The sequence below is a fragment of the Erigeron canadensis genome, chromosome 8 (genome assembly GCF_010389155.1).
Source record: "Erigeron canadensis isolate Cc75 chromosome 8, C_canadensis_v1, whole genome shotgun sequence".
Classification (NCBI taxonomy): Eukaryota; Viridiplantae; Streptophyta; class Magnoliopsida; order Asterales; family Asteraceae; genus Erigeron; species Erigeron canadensis.
The window spans coordinates 22,876,278-22,896,340 of NC_057768.1; the positions used below are offsets into that span (position 1 = coordinate 22,876,278).

The 20,063-nt window shown below is 31.5% G+C and overlaps 2 protein-coding genes across 2 annotated transcripts; one reads left to right on the forward strand and one right to left on the reverse strand.

Annotated features, from left to right (window-relative positions):
* Positions 1–13,229: 13,229 nt before the first annotated feature.
* On the forward strand, positions 13,230–15,016 carry LOC122579120 (berberine bridge enzyme-like 27). Its single transcript, XM_043751227.1, has one exon. The coding sequence runs from the start codon at positions 13,314–13,316 to the stop codon at positions 14,904–14,906; it is 1,593 nt and encodes a 530-aa protein (XP_043607162.1). The 5' UTR covers positions 13,230–13,313; the 3' UTR covers positions 14,907–15,016.
* A 1,996-nt stretch (positions 15,017–17,012) lies between these two features.
* Positions 17,013–18,685, reverse strand: LOC122610440 (berberine bridge enzyme-like 26). The gene has a single exon (XM_043783432.1). It carries the CDS (start codon positions 18,683–18,685, stop codon positions 17,024–17,026), a length of 1,662 nt encoding a protein of 553 aa, XP_043639367.1. The 3' UTR covers positions 17,013–17,023.
* Between the last annotated feature and the right edge of the window lie 1,378 nt (positions 18,686–20,063).

The following is a 20,063-nucleotide window of genomic DNA, read 5'->3' on the forward strand; positions in this document are numbered from 1 at the left end:
TAGTACACAGCTATGGCTAAGAGAATCCTAATAGCTCTAATGTCCGCAACTGGAGAAAAGGTCTCATCATAGTCAACACCAAAACGTTGAGTATAACCTTTCGCCACGAGACAAGCTTTATAGGTGTGTACATTTCCATCCATGTCTGTCTTCTTCTTGAAGATCCACTTACACCCAACAGTTTAAGCATTTTGTGGAAGATCAACCAAGCTCCAGACTTGATTGTCTTTCATGGATTTCATTTCTACCTTCTTAGCTTCAAGCCATTTGTCAGATTCCGGATCTGATAATGCAGCTTTGAAATTTGGAGGCTCATCGAGATCTCCTAAAACGTTGTCTTCTACCATCAGACATATATTGTCAGTAGGACGTCTTGTCCTTTCGGACCTACGAAGTGGACTCGCTTCATCATCATCGACTTGAGGTTCATCACTTTCAACATTCCCCCCCCCCCCCCAAGTTGATGATTGCTAGGAGCTTCAGAAGGTGATACATCTTCCTTTTGAGTCTCATCAAGTTCTACAACCCTCCCACTGTTCTCTTGAGCTAATTTCTTTTCAAAGAATTTAGCATATCGAGCAACGCGAACAGTGTTTTTGACGGGATCATAGAAGTCGTAACCCATCGTTTCCTTTGGGTATCCGACAAAGATGCACTTAGTAGTTTTGGGTTCAAGTTTGTCAGGCATATCGTGCTTCACAAGTGCCTCACATCCCCAGACTCTTAAGTAAGACAGATTACGGACATCTCCATGCCATAATTCATATGGTGTCTTGTCAACCTTCTTGGTTGGAACCATATTGAGAATGCGTACAGCAGTCTCTAGAGCATAATCCCAAAACGAAAATGGGAGAGTCGTAAGGTTAATCATAGATATCACCATGTCTAGCAAGGTTCGATTTCTCCTTTCAGACACTCCATTATGTTGAGGAGTGTATAGAGGAGTAAGCTGTTGGACAATTCCACACGCTTTTAGATAATCCTTAAACTCTTGGCTTAAGTATTCACCATTTCGATCCGAACGAAGAATCTTGATGGTTTTGCCGAGTTAATTTTCTACTTCATTTTTAAACTCTTTGAATGTTTCAAACACTTCATGTTTATGTTTAAGCATGTAAACATAACTATAACGACTGAAATCATCCGTAAAAGTTATGAATTGCTAGCTCCTTTTCTTGACACATGTCTAAATGGGTCGCAAATATCTGTATGAATGAGTCCAAGAAGATCTTTAGCCCTTTCCGGTTTATGCGGAAAAGGTTTTCTTGTCATTTTGCCGGAAACACATGACTCGCATTTATCAAATGATTTATCATTTAATTGTAAGATCCCTTCACGTTGAAGTCTTTCAATGCGATTTTTTCCAATGTATGCAAGACGACTATGCCATAGATAAGTAGAGTCCAAGTTAGTCTTGGCTCTTTTGCTAACATTATACATTAAATTATCATTTAGTGAATCACAACCACGCATATCAATTTCATAAATACCATTAGTATCAATAGCATCAAAATAATGAACATTATTTTTAGAAACTGAAATACTATCATCATTAAAAACATTAACGAATCCGTTGTTTTTCAACAATGAAACTGAAATTACACCTCTAGTAATAGATGGTGCATAATGACAATTGTCTAAAACAATAATTAAACCGGAAAGAAGAACTAAATGATATTCTCCAATAGCTTCAACAAGTGCTGGTAGACCATTGCCTACGAACAGCTGCAAAGCTTCGGGCTTCAGCTTCCTCCTTTTCCTAAGTGCCTGTAATTCATTACAGATATGAGTTCCACAGTCAGTGTCATAAACCCATGATTTACGCTTAGTAAAGGAAAATAATTCAATACTGAAGATACCTGAAGTACTAGCACCGCTAGCTTGCTTCTTCTTCACATTCAACTCGGCAAGATACTTGGGACAGTTCCTCTTCCAGTGCCCGACTTCATTACAATGATGACAGGTCTGGTCTTTAGCTGGATGCTCTTTCTTAGCCGGAGGGGTTTTCTTTGGTTTGGGGGCATTAGCAACTTGCTTACCCTTGCCTTTACCATCAAACTTGCCTTTAGCTTGGTGCGATTTCTTAGCTTTCTGAATCCGACCCCCTTTTATCATAAGAACATTTTGGTCATTGGCCTTCTTTGGAATCATTTTCTCATATTCAATGAGCATAGCATGAAGTTCAGTGACACTCTTTTTCATAGAGTGCATGGTATAGTTTTGCACAAAGCCCTCATATTCCTTAGTAAGGGATTTGAGAATCATGCCAACTTTTACCTCCTTATGATAAGCATACTCCATCGAATCCAATTTGTCAAAAATGCTCTTCATCTTGAGCACATGACTGCTAACCGATTCACCAGATTCAAGTTTCATGTCATGGAGTTCCACGACTAAGTCAAATAGTTCCACTCCAGCTTGCTTTTCATACAAGGATCTAAGTTCTCTGATCATATCATATGGAGTGTAATGCTCGAATTGTTTCTGAAGCTCGGGAGACATGCTCGCAAGCATCAAACAACAAACTTCAATGAATCTAGTGTATTGAAGTCTATATTCAGTTCTTTCAGCTGCTGTTGATTCAACAGTCGGTTCGGTTAGCCAGTGCCTTTCAATGACATCCATGCGTTCTTCAACTCTCAAAACAATTCTCAGTTGACAATGCTAGTCATTGAATTTTGATCCATTAAGCTTTTCTCTTTCAAACATTTGCCGAAAAGCATTGGTGTTTGTAGGAGGATTCATTGCCATCTACAAAACAAATTAAGTTCAAAAATCAGTACTTTCGATAATAAATCCTTAAGAAATTAATTACCCAATGTTTATAAAATAAACAATTAATTTTATTAAGGCTAGGATCCAATTGACATACACTCATTTCATCAGCTGATCTGCTAGAAATGATTGCACTCAAAAGGTAAGTGACGAGCAGTAACTGCATCACATGTGCAATTCATAGTAAGAATGGGACTTACAAATGACACTCGATTCATCAAGTGATTTGTAGTCATGTTTTGTCCCATCTTTTTCCACGGGTTAAGGTTTCACCGCTTAATTCGCTTTAAGTCGTCCAACCAAGAACGCGCAAATTTGTCCACCACTTGTGTACCAGTGAGTGGGATTCGCCATGCAGCTGCCATTTTACCACTGTGTTCCAGTGAGTAAAACAACAGCCACAAATGTCCTTTACGAGTTGGATGACAATGACTTAAGTTTATTGGATCAATCAATTTGATGTGTGATCAAAAAGTTATGTTTGAAGATTCATGCATATCTTCTAAACATAATATGTTTATAAAACTCATTTTTACTGCCTTTAAATACAAAAGAGCTCGGTAGCTCCATTTGAACTCACAAAGAAGCGCAGGGGCAAAGGTTTGCGATGGACGCAATTAAAAACTCACCCTTTTATAAGGCTAACGCATTCCAACTTATACTTCTTTTAGAGTTTGTTCAAATGGGTGAGCCGGTGTATCTTTTGATTTTAGGGCACCAATTTTATAAACAAAATCATTATTTCAATATAATTTAGTCAAGTTTAATTTTCCAAAAACAATTTTGCACACAATTTTCTTAGAGGACAAAACTAAACTTACTAAATATAAACACGTAACAATTAGGTATCCATCCTTGGTTAGGCCACTATGGTTTAAGATTGGCTCCCCTTTCTCAAGGAAAAGGATCACATACATCAAGTAAACTTGATTGCATAAGCCAAAATTTAATAAAAAATTTATCACATAAACACATAAGGTGCTGATTGGAAAATTCCAGCGGCCGAACTGGGCTTAACACAGAACTATAAAGTTGTGGCCCTATGAGTCTACTATCTACGGTTCAAAGGACGACTTCTAACTCCTCATGGATTAAAAGACATGGTTGTTTTAGTGGACTGGTGTCAAGCAACAATATTAACAAATAATTATCACATTGTCAAACAATTAATTAATTTAATTATCCACCTAAATAGACCTAGTGATCAAGTAATTTTATCATTATAACTAAGTAATAATCATGAATTAATTGCATGTAAAAACTCATGATTATTACTTCTATTTAACAATTAAAATAAAGGTAATCTATAAACGCATCCAATTAATACATTAATCATGCAATAAATCAAAACTTGCAATTAGAGTTTCCAAAAAAAAAATTTCTTTTTTAGATTTTCGAATTCGGGTTTATCAAAAAAAAATAATTTTATTTTTATTTCATTATTTTATTACAATTAAACCAATTAATTAATAAAATAATCAAAATAATTACATAAAAATTGAAAAAATATGAAACCCTAACCCCCCTTCAAGTTTTGATTTTTAGGTAATTAAATATCACATGTGTGGCTCATGATACCACTGTTATAATATATAACTAAATATCATCATTTATGAATACGCAATGGAAGCAAATAAAACCATGTAATCAAATAGTTAACTTTGAAATAGGATTAAGGAATACCTTTTAACGTAGATGATAAAGTGAAGAACTTTAAAAGGATTTGAAGAAAATCCCTCTACGATCGCACACTAGACACCTCTTATATCGTATACTAGTACCCCGATCACGAACCGAACAACCATTTCTTACTATCCCTATTAGTCGAACCAAACAAAACCCGAAACCCTTTGTTTTGTGTGTTTCGGCCGAAGCCAAGAGAGAGGGAAGATAGGATAGAATTAATGTGTGAATTGAATGAAAAACCCTTGAATTAAGCCCTCTATATATAGGGAATATTTAAGGTTTACTTAGCTTGGAAAACAAGTTAAATCAAGGCTTAAAAAGCCCTTGAAAGAACCGGCCCAAAACTAGGGTCCAACACTAATTTGCTATTTTCACATTTAATCCTCCTTTTAATTAATTTAAATACAATTAACCCTTTAACTTATTTAAATTAATTATTTCGTGATCAAACTAATTAATATATTACTTTAGTATATTAATTAATAATATAGAGTTACCGTGTCTTTTTGTGTGACCCTGTAGGATTAAATCATTTCCGGACATACATTCATTTTACGTGATCATATAATAATAGATATAAATTCAGAACAAGATAATTTTCTTAGATAAACAATTAAACATAAACGTAAGAGACATGCATGAGACACGATTTTGTTTTCTACATATTCATTCACTTCACTATATTATCAATTATAATGATCAATCATGTATCATGATAAATTTTTTTCGAACCATGTTTGTTCCGTAAGCTTTACATCGATAACTATCAAATAATGATCAAATGAACATGGCATCATCTACTTTACAATTTCATAATTATGTATAACGTTTTACTACATGTATCAAGTACAATTACCATTTAGCCATATGTCATATCTATACTCCATTATAAATTTACCACCTATGGGTTTATTCGTATATCCACACAACGAGAAGGTATCACCACATTTAACCGTTATTTTCTTTTCTTTTTAAAGTTCTGTTGCATCGTGCGGGTATAATGCTAATGGATGGGGTCTCAATTTATACATTTAGGTGCTAATAGATTAGACCATACAACTATTATGACTCATGACATAAAATAGCTAATATGTAATAACAAGTTTTCGACATAGCCATTTAAATCTAGCAACAATACCATCTACTCAAATTAGTGGCATTAACAATGTTTACCATGAATTGTGTATAATTTTATTACCACTAAGCAAACAATAGTATTAGAATATGATAGACTAATTACATTAACAGTAGCAAACAAATACTCATAAGTTAATCACTAATAAGCCAACAGGTAGTATAATACAAAATAAAATAATACATGGTTATCATGGTATGTAACTTAAAATTCCTTTTGTTTAACAAGATAGAATATGGTAGGGTGTAGTACTGTAGTTGCACACCTGTACTATTAATTATTACGTTTATATCCATATGCCCATTTCAATTTCATTAAAATAAACTTTGTAACTGGTTTCTTTACTCCACTTTAATTCACTAAAAAAAACGCATATAAAAGAAGAGAGTAGCTAGGAAATATCTGGCCAAACGATTCAAACTTTCGGGGTGAAATGACTAGAAATATTCACATTCACAATCACAATTATTATTTATATATAAGTGTCAACTTGCTTTTCTATTTACCATTACAATTATTATTTATATATAACCCACTACTATTCAAGCATAATTAATTAAACTTTTCATCTTACATGTTCGATTAACCATGACTTATCAAAACAAAAACTTTATGTATATCATATATCATATCATACCTTTTTGGTAATTAGCTTTTCCATATGACAGTGAAAGAATCAATTACGACTAAAATCATCAATGACATAATTCTTTATGGAAAATGATAATGACAGCCTTAAGGGCTGTCACTAACAACATATTACATGCTTAAAAACTTGTACATTATATATTAAAAACCGCCCCCTGATTTTTCTAACAGCAAGGTACAAATTTTAATGCACCCAATTAGTTTTTACTGACAATCCTAAGGGCTGTCACTAACAAAACCCTTGTTTATAATATGCATATGTATACTTTAGTATCTCACTCTAACAATCAATCCAATTAACTAGCTAGAGAAATTTTAACATTGACAAACCAAATTATAGTATTACTAATATAAATCAATAGCAAATTAATACTTCTTCTCGTAAAGAAAGCAGTTATGGATGGAATATACCCAAGTTGGTGTAATATTTCCATGTTCAGTGTCAAAAACCTTGATAAGTTATATATTATCAAACATTTAGAGTTCATATATCATCAAATATACAAAAACCAGAATTAATATAGTTGCAACTTCTATCAATTTTCGGAAAATAAAGCATGTTACATTTGCAGACCACGTACTCAAATAAGAAGAATTTAGGTCCCATAGAAATCGTCCTAGATAATAACCCATTAATCTGTTTGATTAAAATCATAAAATCTACCTTTTGCGATATGAAAAAAATTAACAAGAATATAAGAGGCTTAAATTGAATGCACCATATGATAGAGTAGATCACTTAGCAGAAAAATACCACCGTTTGGAAAGATCAAGAATTATAAAAATAACATTTATGCATGTAGAGTAATAAATTATGAAACTTTAAGTTGGAAATCAATTTTACCTCATATGGCAGTATCGGGAGATTACAAAACCACAACTCACCATATTAAATAATAGGGAATGGGATGCCTGACGATCAATTCATTGTTGACTACCGAAAATGATCTGAAATCATAAATCTTTTGCAAATCAGTTTCTCAGTAGATTAGATTTCGTGCTGATAATGTATTAAATAACAATGACTAATTAGAGTATTATATATAACAATGACTAATTAGAGATTATAGAGTCACAAACATATAAAGATTAAGAGAGTTTTTATATTATTAATATATCTCTAACAATGATACATGGCTGTATTTATAGGGCTCAAATAATCCTACAAACACAAATGAGATGTAGGTTATGTATATATGGATAGTCACAATATAAATATTACATGTATAACAATATGAACATATTATCTATCTATATAATTATTAAAACAGTAAGAATCCGAATGATTCTAGAAGTTCTACAACTCAAACATATTTTATAATATTGTCACATGGACTATAATTTATGTGGCATCCCCATATTTTTTATAATATGTTATCTTATATATTTATATTAGAATTAGAATTAGAAAATTAAAGTTAGATTAGAATATTAGAATAAAATAAAAGTACATATGATATATTATATAAAAATAAAGATAAATACAATATATAGAAAAGAAAATAATATCATACAAATTAAAGTAAATATGTTGAAAAAGTTGTTCAACATTATTAGTTTTTTTTTGTTGCAAATATCATACAAAATATTGAAACTAAAAAATACAAAAAATTAAAATAATATAAAATTCTATATAAATCTTGGATCAAAATTAACAACCTAATTTAATAAAATTTTACAATATAGGAAACGACTACTCATCAATCATCATAGGTATGGACCAAAATTATCGTCCGAAATTTTGGAAATAATATGAAAAACAGCTCCAATGTGTTTCCTAACCGTAACTTATATAAAGCAAAAATTTTCTTAATTGTTTCATGTTATGGAGTTAGAATAAGCATGCACAAGTGAGTCGGTATTTTAGAATGAGTACATCGATTTCAAGGTAATCAATTCTTTAAATTAACGTAATGTGTAGATCTGTTTATAATCCATTTTTTTAATGATTTAAATTTGTTGTAATACTATGATTTTTCTTTTTATTACATATGTTGTGTGACAAGTTATCTATAAATTTTCTCTATGTTGTATATGTCTCATCAAAAACAAAAAAGTGATTTTGCAACTATTAGATGATTTATTATCCACACCACATAACATATCTCCACAAAATATGATATTTTTTTCTTATTTTGTTTAGGTATTTGTTTTTCTCTTTTTTTTTTGACAAGTAATTTAGTAAATTTAGATGGCTATAATAATTTGGGAATTGACCACAAATTATAACATAGTCAACTTTAACAAAATTAATCTATACAATTTTTTTTTACTCATGTATTTAAATAATTATTTTAACTACCGCACATCGTGCGGGTAAAATACCTAGTATATATATCTATATATCTATATTAAAAAAAGTAGTTATCCTAAGATTCTTAAGCCATCCATCTTAATTTAAACTCTCCTTACACAATGCCACATAGGATTTATCCTATATGTCATTTACATAAAATTTTTGACAATATTTTATTTATTTATTATATATATAATAAAAAAAACTAAACTAAAATTAATCTATATTATATTGTATGAATTTTAAATCCTCTAATCCAATAAAGCAATATATATATAATACATATATTTGTGGTTTGGCATGAGATTTGCAATAGATATTAAAATTATTTATTTTAGATAAAAATTTGTTTTTTAACCAAAAATAAAAATCCTGTAATTAACTGTACGTTTTTACCGATAGCTATTTTGGATTGCATATGTATATTTTACATTAGAGTTAGATATTTTATTTACCAAATTTTTAATTTTATTAGAATAAGTATTGGTTTGCTTTTAGTTTATTGTGTATGTAATTGGTTACGTTTTTCTTGGTGTTTCATAATCATTTATTAAGCTCAATGTGTGATATTTACCATTTTGACAAACATACAATAAGACATATTGTTTAAAAGTATGTTATAATCGTTTCATGATTGCTAAATATTTTATCTAAAAATATGTTGTAATCGTTCTTTATAATCTATGTAACTTAGTCCAAATTCAATGCATGTTGTTTAATTTTTTTGTTGACCGGTTTTGTTGCTGACTATGATATGAAAATATAAGGGGCAACGAATGATATGGTTGTATAAATTAACACAAAACACTTTCACTAATTATCAATATCCACAGCTAGATTATTTTTCTTATATATATATATATATATTCCATTAACGATATTTTAATTAGCCGCACATCGTACGGGTAAAATACCTATACCTAGTATATATATATATAGAGAGAGAGAAAGAGATTAGTTATTGTAAAATAACTATTAAACTAAAACATAAAAGATAACATGTGAGCCGTAAAATCCTCCATCCAAATTAGATCCACAAATAAATTTGATGATGACATTTTTGTTATTTTTTGAAAGTTCAATGGCATGGAATATCCATAACTAATTTCCATGTTTCCAGGTTCCTTAACTACATTAATTCGTTATTCGTATCTAACACCATTTTTTTAAATGTATATTAATTTTTAGTTGAATAAATCATATTACATAAAATCTTATATTGATACTTTTTATTATCAGACTTTTAGTTTGTGATGCATTTATATAATTTATTGATAATTATTCAGTTAAACAAAACATGATGCACCGTTTTAATAGTCTGTGCATCATAATTAGCGTAGAGAATCACAATGCATCGTCTTGATATCAACATAGTTTTCACAACAATTCATTCACATATCATTGATGCATATTTTTTTTTTAAACATTCACGACAAATCATTATGATGCACAAAAAATATAAGGACTTATCTTTTTTATTTACAAACTTTACAAAAATCATGGTATACATTGATCCACATTGTTTCAATAATGAAATTGATGCACGAGTAATGAAATTGATGCATGAGTATTATGTAAAAAGGGATGCACAAGTATTATATGAATAACACCTTAAAATTGCAGAAATGATAGATAAACATATATGATATGTATTAAACACTAATGTACATGCTTTATCCCTTTAATTAAATATTAATACTGATGCACAACATCAACGGCCCAAGTTGATTAATTTCTTTCAATCTTTTGATTTTTCCTAAAACACTTAGCCATATACTCGCTGTCAAAAAAAAAAGGAATTTATGAAAGCATGTTGAATTTCAAAACTTCTTCATATATAAATGGAGTTGCAATAAATAGAATAACGATATACTTGTTTTCATTCAATAGCTACCTAAAAATAATTTTCCATGTTTTTTGTTTTTCTATTTTCATGCTCATAAGTAGAAGATGGTTACTTCTTAATTCGTGAGGGAATTGAAAACACGAGAAGAGAAAGAGAAATAGGGGTGGGAGACCGGTAAATTAGGGTGAAGATTGATTGTGGTAGTCAGACTATAATACGGAGTAATACGAAAGACAAGTTTACAACTTTACCCTTTAATTATTAAAAACATAATTAAATAATAGAAGACACGTGTCAAGCTTACCTTTTGTGTTATTTATTTTATGTTAATGGTTGTTTTATTTTACCCCTAACCTATATATATATATATATATATATATATATATCATTAACAATACCTAAACACAATAACACAAAAATTGATTGATTTAATAAAAGATATTATTGTTAGAGGATATATTGGTAGGGAATATTATTAGTAAACTATTTCGATTTTTAATCTTGATTTTTTTTCTCGGTTATTAGTATATTATTATCATTATTATTATTATTATTATAATTAATATTTATTTTTTATTTTTTTATTTTATAAAAATATTATTTATATTAGAAATTTATAGAGTTTACAAGAAATTAGTGGGAAGTCAAGATACTATCTGGGCGCAACTCCTCTAGCTATTATTATTATTATTATTATTATTATAATAGTATCTTAAGTTGATTGATTCAAGAACGTAATGAATTAGTTTTTTTTTTACAAGAATATTGTTTTTCATATTTTGAATGATTATTTACGTTATGATGTTTTAGGTTTTATGCTTTCTTTGGTTAAAAACATATGATTAAATTTAATTAATTATGTTGATTGATATAGATTTCGTGCTCTGTTTTCCTGATTATATGTTGTAATTTTTGTTAGCACTTGTGAGACATAATGGCTACAGTTCAAAACATCATGTTATTAGTGACGTGATGGTAGAGGATATTACTTTGGAAGCAATTAATCTATCTATTTGTTTACACATAATTTGAACGTGGTAAACACTTTCTTTTTCCAATCCATTGTTGACCCAAACACTTGAGATTATCTTTATTGATAAAAAGTTTGCATTACATATTTTTTTATAGCTTTAACTAGATTCTTGATGTTTAAGAATTATTATAATTATGTTTATGCATATATAAGATTTTATTGAAAATTACAATACTTTGATCGACTACTTAAAGTGTGATTTATTAAAAAAAGATTTATATTATCTATATCTATTTATATTATATACAGGGACGGTTCTACAATGGGGACAGTGGGGGCAACTGCCCCCATTTCAATTTTGGTATAATGTAATTTTTTTAGAGGTATATTTGAAGTAAATAAATAGAAAATACAACAAATGTCACCGTCGTTGTCATAAGCTTCTTCTTTGAAAGTACGTTAATTATGTTGGAAGCATTAATTTTGAAATAAATTCGCTATTGGTAGAGTAAAAATCTTATATTGTTTTGATTTTTAATATAGTTGAAAAAAAGAGGTTCAAAAATGGTGGAGATTCCCTTGAAGTACTTAAAAGTTATTTGAGGGGTAAGTTGGAGGGTTAATAAAGAAAATATTTTACTTGTTTGGGTAAATGTATTATACATTATAGTATAGTTGCATGTAAAAATATTATTGTTTTCAAATCGTTAATATAATAGTTATCACAATAGTCATGTAGAAAATATATGTACAAGCTAAATTGTATATCATTGCTCCAAAATTGCAAAGACCAATGTTCATGTAAAATATAGATATTTTCATAACTGGCACTCACCTGTGCTAAACCTTGCCTTCTCAACACTGATTGTTGATAATCTGACTAAACCTGACATTAACGAAATTCTTTTAGGAGTCCATTTTTTCTACTTACGGGCCAGGGCCTTTTTTTTTAAAATTTCCCTTAGAAGATGAAATTAATAAATATAATAAACAACTCATAAATTTGCCCCATCACAAAAATTATTCTGGCTCTGTCCCTGACTATATATCATAAAAAATAACTGCTTATTTTGGGAAATGTTGAAACTTATATAATCTTTTCACTTATAACCCCTTAAAATATTTCCACCTACACTACCCTTTAATAGTCATTAAAAATTAAATTCGACTATCAATCATGTATTTCTCAAAATATCTTCATTAACTATTTGCACCAATTATTTTTACATTAATAACTTACACCACCATCGACACCACTTTCATCACCAACAGTCGTCCCACCACACCTCCGTATTTACACGAGTACCGTGCGAGTGAAATATGAAAAGTGTTGCTGTTTAGTTAATCAAGTGAAATTGTCATACAAGACGAGCCTATCATGATGTGAAAAATGTCAACTTGTATACGTACCTAACCGCCTGCCTTTATTGAAAGATGCCTCTAGCTTCTTGTTTTATTTTAACAAGTCCTTGTCAAATTATTTCTTTTAATTTTCTTGAAAAATTATTTGTCCCAAAAGCTTTATGCTAAGTCTTCATCTCCAATGTAAAAGAAGCTTTACCATACTAAAGATTATTTTAAAGATATCCTTAGGTAGATGCCCTTACCTAAGGGCATGCTCTTATTTGTCCTTACCTAATATATTTTTTTTAGTGGAAGGTAAAAGTACATGTAAGGATATGTAAGGATGTTTGTATGGTTGGAGATAAAATTATAAGATTTGAAGGATTTATAAGGATGTATAAGGATTTGTAAGGATATGATGTGGCAGCTCAAGGACACCTAAGAACGTCTTTAGCATTAGAGATAGCCTTATTAAGCTGCTTTTTGAATAGTAATAAGTTTTTGTCTTTAAGGCTCCATTTGGATGCTTTCATAGCATGTTTAAAGAAGATAACCTGTAAAGGCATGATGATATGAGAGCAAAACAAACCAGAAAAGAAAGACAAAAAAAATGAAATTCTTCACAAGTAAATTTGTACTATCATTTATCCTAACTCTTTCTATTAGTTTTTTCATACCAACAAGCACTACTAGTGACTTTTTTGATTGCATCTCTCAAAGTATTTCAACAAACTCATCAAACATTGTTTTCACTCCTAATGAATCATTATACACAACTATCCTTCAATCTACAATCCAAAACCTAAGGTTTAACTCAACCACAACTCCAAAACCATTAGCAATAATCACACCTTTGACATATTCCCATGTTCAAGCCACTATTATATGCAGCGTAGAATTCGGACACCAAATCCGAATCCGAAGTGGTGGTCATGACTATGAAGGGCTTTCCTACACCTCTTTTGATCAAACTACTTTCATCCTTCTTGATGTTAACCAATTTCGGTCAGTTAAGGTTGATTTAGAAGCTAAAACTGCATGGGTCGAATCCGGGGCAACTCTTGGTGAACTTTCTTATTGGGTGTCTAAGGAAAGTAATAATAGTCTTGGGTTCCCAACAGGGGAATGCACTTCTGTGGGTGTTGGTGGGCAACTAAGTGGAGGAGGTTTTGGCACAATGGCTAGGAAATACGGTTTATCGTCTGACAACGTAATCGATGCACTTTTAGTTGATGTGAATGGAAGGATTATGGATAGGGATACAATGGGTGAAGATTTGTTTTGGGCAATTAGAGGAGGAGGGGGTGGTAGTTTTGGTGTTGTGTTATCTTGGAAGATTAATCTTGTTTATGTTCCACCAATTGTTACAGTTTTTAGTCTTCCTAAAAAGCTAGACAAATTTGCTACTCAATTGGTTAACAAGTGGCAATATATTGGAAACAATATTACAAATGATTTGTTCATGAACTTGCTAATAAGTCCACTTCAACAAAATGGTACAATGCTAGTGACAATTAATGGGCTTTTTTTGGGGAGGGCTAATGAGCTTATAGCTATAATGGATGATGAATTTCCTGAATTAGGATTACAAGTAGATAATTGTACGGAGATGAGTTATATAGAATCGGTAGTGTATTATTCGGTTTACTTAAGAGGACAAAGTGTTGAAACACTCGTAGAAAGAAGACCATGGCCTAAAAACTACTACAAGTTTAAATCAGACTATGTAGAGAGACCGATTCCAGAAGAATCGCTTGAAGAGCTATGGAAATGGTGTTTAGAAGAAAATTTGATTCTAGCAATGGAGCCACAAGGTGGAAAGATGAGCGAGATTGATGAAACCGCTATTCCTTACCCACATAGGAAAGGAAATTTGTATATCATACAATATATCATGAGATGGGATGATGAAGGATTCAACACAACCGAAAACCATGTTGCTTCTATAAGAAGGGTATATGAAAAAATGACACCATTTGTGTCCAAGAACCCAAGGGGAGCTTATGTGAACTTTAGGGATTTGGATTTGGGTACAGATGGTGATACATGTAGCACAAGTTATGTCAAAGCAATGGAGTGGGGAAACAAGTATTTTAAGAGCAATTTTAAGAGGTTGGCAATGGTGAAAGGTGAAATCGATCCAACAAATTTCTTCTGTAATGAACAAAGCATCCCACCACTAGTTTTGTCACAGTCGTTTTAAGTTAATTTTTACCGTAGATTAAATTTGATGAATGTGCCTCGAAAAATAAATGAATGTAATAAGTCTAATAATGTGGAAATAAAACCATTGATTGGTTTTAAGTTTAATCATTGAGTTTCTTTTTTCTTACGAAATGTACTACAAAATTTGTAAAGTCAAGTGAAGTCCTTGTCTTTCAACTACTTTCCACAACTTTTATGCTAATTAAAGCAATAACCCAATAAAGATATAAAAAGGACTATCTAACACTCACTTTTTTGTTTTAACGAACAACAAATTCTAACACCCAACACTCCCATCCAAGATTACCTAAATGCGAAAAACCATCACTATTTGGTCCAGCACAACCATACGAAACCCAAACCCAAAAACACAAAGTTCTATAAAAATCTCACAAAAACTAACCAAAAATCAAACCACAGCAAAATCTGGATGCCACATCACGCGTACTATAAATCATTGGCTATGTACCTAACGGCTAACGCCTACATAATTGACATTTTACTTCAAATTCGTTGCTCAGTCGAATAACTTTATAAGATTTGTTTCAAGGTGAATTGCATGTACCTATTAAAAAAATAATACTATTTGCGGTTGATTCTTTATAAAAAACCACGACAGATTGACGGTAACAATTATCAAATGTTATAGGCTTAGTACTTAATGAGTGACGAATATCAAACGGTTTATGGGCTTAAATTATCACAAGTTATGGGCTTAGGCTATATGGGCTTGTTAACAGGTAACTATTAGCAAATGGTGTATGACTAGAGCTAGAGATGCACACAAAAACTGGTTTTTAAAATAGTGGGTCGGAATAACAAAAACTGAACGGGGTCAAACTCGGGTTTGACCCTGTTCTGGTTTTGGAAAACCTAGCAGTTCGAAACCGGTTTCGGGTTTCATAGTCAAGTAGACACCGGGTTCAAAATCAGGTAGGTGACATGTTCAAAATCGGGTAAGATTGGGTTTGGGCAAAAAAACTGGTCCATCTTTGACCAAAAACGGGGTTCAATCTGGTTTGGGTTAGGTCAAACCCGGTTTTAAGCTCTATTGACCCAACCTGGCTCGGGTGGGACAAAATCCGACTTTTGTGCATGGCTATGTATGAGCTTTAGGCAATAAAATGGACGAATGACGCTCTTAAACTTATCAAATTGTTAAATAAACTAAAAATTTTAAATTAGAAAAATATATAGGGACCCAAAACTTTAAAAGGTTAATCGGGAAGGTCTAGCATAAATAACATAATGTATATTTTGTTTGAATAAATTACGAATAATAAAACACTATTGAACGCAATATATATAAAAACTAAAACTATTAAATTAAACCCTTGTAGATAGAAAAATTTCGTTTTTGATCTTCAAATTACTTCGAAAGGCTAAAAACTAATAGGGATCATCAGGGGAGGGCATAGAGAAGAAGAGGGGGGGGGGGGGGGGACCCGATTCCCGGCCGGGACATATATTCGTAGGAGCATAAAACTTTGAACATTATATACTATTTGTTATAAACCAACCGAATTACTATGAAGAGTATTATGAAAGCTTCACGAATCATAAGTTAACTAACAACTAATATATTATATATTTCTAATATTATGAAATCATAAGTTAACTAACAACTAATATATTATATATTTCTAATATTATGATATTATGATTTTGTTTGATATAGATAATACGTACAATATATAGTTTCATTGTAATAACGTTAGTTATTATTTATTAACAAATTTACTTTATACGTTTAAATTTGTTAGGAGTTAGAGACATTTTTATCTTTGTTCGGCCAGAACTTAAATCTTTAGGGCGCCGTCACTGGGATCATGATAAAATGCTGAGTCTTGACCATTGGCCCGTTCTCCATCAACCGTCCAAATTTTGTCTAATTCTGAGCTAGAAAAGCAAATAGCATTATTAGGATAATTAATCATGTCATCAAAAGTTCGTTCTTACTAGTGATCACATCGATCATCTACGTTATTTTTACGAGTTTTTAAATTATGTCTGCATGAAATTGTCATATTAATCATATGATTTTATTAGTAATTTGAGTTATTAAAGACAACCTTATATACTATAAACGTCTTGCTCAGAGATAAACATCCAAAATTATATATTTTGGTGAAGGCCAAAGTCACTATGGTTGTAGCATTTCATTTTTTTGTTTCTATGTTGTAGTATCTGTATTTCCTTACACAAAACCATTGGGGGTATACTTTGTTCATAACAGAAAAAATTTGTTGGATCAACTTTCCCTTTGATAATTGCCAACCTTCTAAAATTGCCCTTAAAGTACTTGCTTCCCCAATTTTTAGCTTGCAAATAAGTTGTAGCACATCCATTGCCATTTAAACCCACATCCAAATCTCTAAAGTTCACATAAGCTTCCCTTGGCTTGTTAGATACAAATGGAGCCATCTTCTCATATATATTTCTTATAAAACCAATATACTTGCTTTCAAATGCTTCATCCTCCCATGTGATCTTGTATTGTATCATGTAGAAATTCCCTTCTCTATGAGGGTATGGAGTCTCGGTTTCGTCTATCTTGCTCATCTTTCCGCCATGTGGTTCAAGTTCGATAGTCAAGTTTTCTTCAAGCAAACACCATTTGAAGATCTCTTCAAGTGCTTCTTCTGGGATCGGTTTCCTCACGTAGTCTGCTTTAATTTTGTAGTTACCTTTAGGCCATGGTTTCCTTTCAATCAATGCATCAATGCTTTCTCCTCTTATATACGACGAAAAGTAAACCACCGATTCAATCCAATTCATCTCAATGCAATCCTTTTCATATAATCCCAATTCAGGAAATATATCATTCATTGTATCAATAAGTTTGTCAGCTGTCCCCAAAAACAGAGAATTGAAGGTTACTTGCATTGTTTTATTTTCTGCCTGATCCAATGCCCGAAAAGCAGTTATTCTAATGTTAATGAACAAATCATCACTAATAGAATGCCCAATATATTGCCACTTATTAACAAGCTGAATATCATTTTTGGTAATACTAAAAACTGTAACAATTGGTGGAACATAAACAAGATTAATCTTCCAAGATAGTACAACACCAAAACTACCTCCCCCTCCTCCTCTAATAGCCCAAAACAAATCCTCACCCATTGAATCTCGATCTAAAATTTGCCCATTCACATCGACAATAAGTGCATCTATTACATTATCAGCTGACAACCCATATTTCCTTGCCAACATACCGAATCCTCCTCCACTAAAATGCCCTCCAACGCCAACCGAGGAGCATACCCCAGCTGGGAATCCAAGAAGGTTACTTTTTTTAGACACCCAATAGTGAAGTTCGCCGAGAGTAGCACCAGATTCGACCCATGCAGTTTTAGCCTCTGAATCAACCGTTACTGACCTGAGTTGAATAAGATCAACAAGGACAAAAGGGTTGTGATCAAATGAGATAGAAGAAAGGGCTTCATAGTCATGACCACCACTTCTTATTCGGATTCGGATTCCAGATTTCAAGCTGCAGATAATTGTAGATTGTACATGGGAATATGACAAGGGAGTGATTATTGCTAATGGTTTTGTGATTGTAGAAGTGTCATATTTAAGGTTTTGGACAGTGTGTTGATCAAGATATGGTGATAATGGATTGTCAATATGAGTAAAAACAATGTCTGAATCATTAAGAGTAATGCAATCAAGAAAGTCATCAGAGCTTTTGGATAAATAAACATGAGTTGATAGATATAGAACTAATGATAGAAGTTTACATGTAAGGAATTTAAGTTCCATTTGGGTCATATTTCAGAGAGATGCAATCAAGAAAGAAAAGCAGGTTACTTACCCACTTTTAATAAGTCAACTACTAGTGTTATTGGTAGTGTATAGTGATTAAGATTAAAGAATGACTATAAACTAGATCAATGAAGATTTTAAAATGAATACTGTCATAGTTTCATCCAATACATAAGGCCCATACATGATGTAATTTATTTGTTCCAGATTTACAATGTTTTAGAAATACTAATTTATATTAATTATATCTCGACTCAATCAAGATTCATGTGCGTGCCAATTACAATATATAACTTTCTATATCTGAGAAAGAGCCTCTGAATGGCTCTCATTATTTTTGACTAGTTAGCTGGTTTTAAAGACCTTAAATAAAGTTAATTGTGAGCACCTAGAGTATTAGAATACAACTTAAAAATGAAAAAAAAAAAAAAAAAAGTAGCTCAATTTATATTGTTTAACTACGTACTAATAAAAAATGGTACAGAGGTTGATGAAAAACAATAAAGAATGTTACACCAATGTAAATTATACAATAATACGTAGCTTGAAATCCAATCACTATACCTACTATACAAAAAATTGAAGTGCTACATTTTTGGGTCAAAACCTATTGCTAAGCCATAAAAATAGTAGAGACTGTCTTGTTGGCTAGTGACTTCAATTCCTTTCTTCCCGGGAACTTTTGAATAAAAACAAAATCTCTCATGTTAAAATAGTGAGATCCCACCTTGACAGCGGATAGTAGGTTATCTAAACTAGATCTCGCTACGACACTGCCAAAGGAGAAACCTCACTAGGCTCCTTAACAACTCGAGATTAAAAGAGTTATTCGATCCTCCGCGACATAGGTAAAACTTAGGTACCTCGGTAGTTAAACAATTCATCAATGGCCGCTGACATACGTCTCTCTTCGACTACGTATTATGAATAATTTCTTCATATTAAAGGGGTGCGGCTTTATATGAAGCTCGTACTGCAGAGCAAGTGAAGAAAGCGTAAGGGCACGAGCTAGCACTCTTGCAAGAAAATGACTATCTCTTTTTGATTTTTTCCCCTCTTGATTAAATGTAAGATTAGTTCCATGTGGCTTAGGGACTTTGTTGGAATAAAGGATCAAAATAGAAGAACATCATTTCCTTGTTTAAGAGATCTCGACTTATGCAGCAAGACAACTTAAGCATCAAGACAACTAACAGATCACAATTGATTTTGTTTCTCATATTAGCTCATATATTTCATGTATAAATAGAGGATTAACCCTCAACTGCAATCATCGATGTCTATCGGTTGATCAATAAAAGAAAACCCTTTAAAACCTTTTCTTGTTTCGTTATCAGACTTTTGCATGTACAATAAGTCGTGTACAAAAACAGGGTTTGACCTA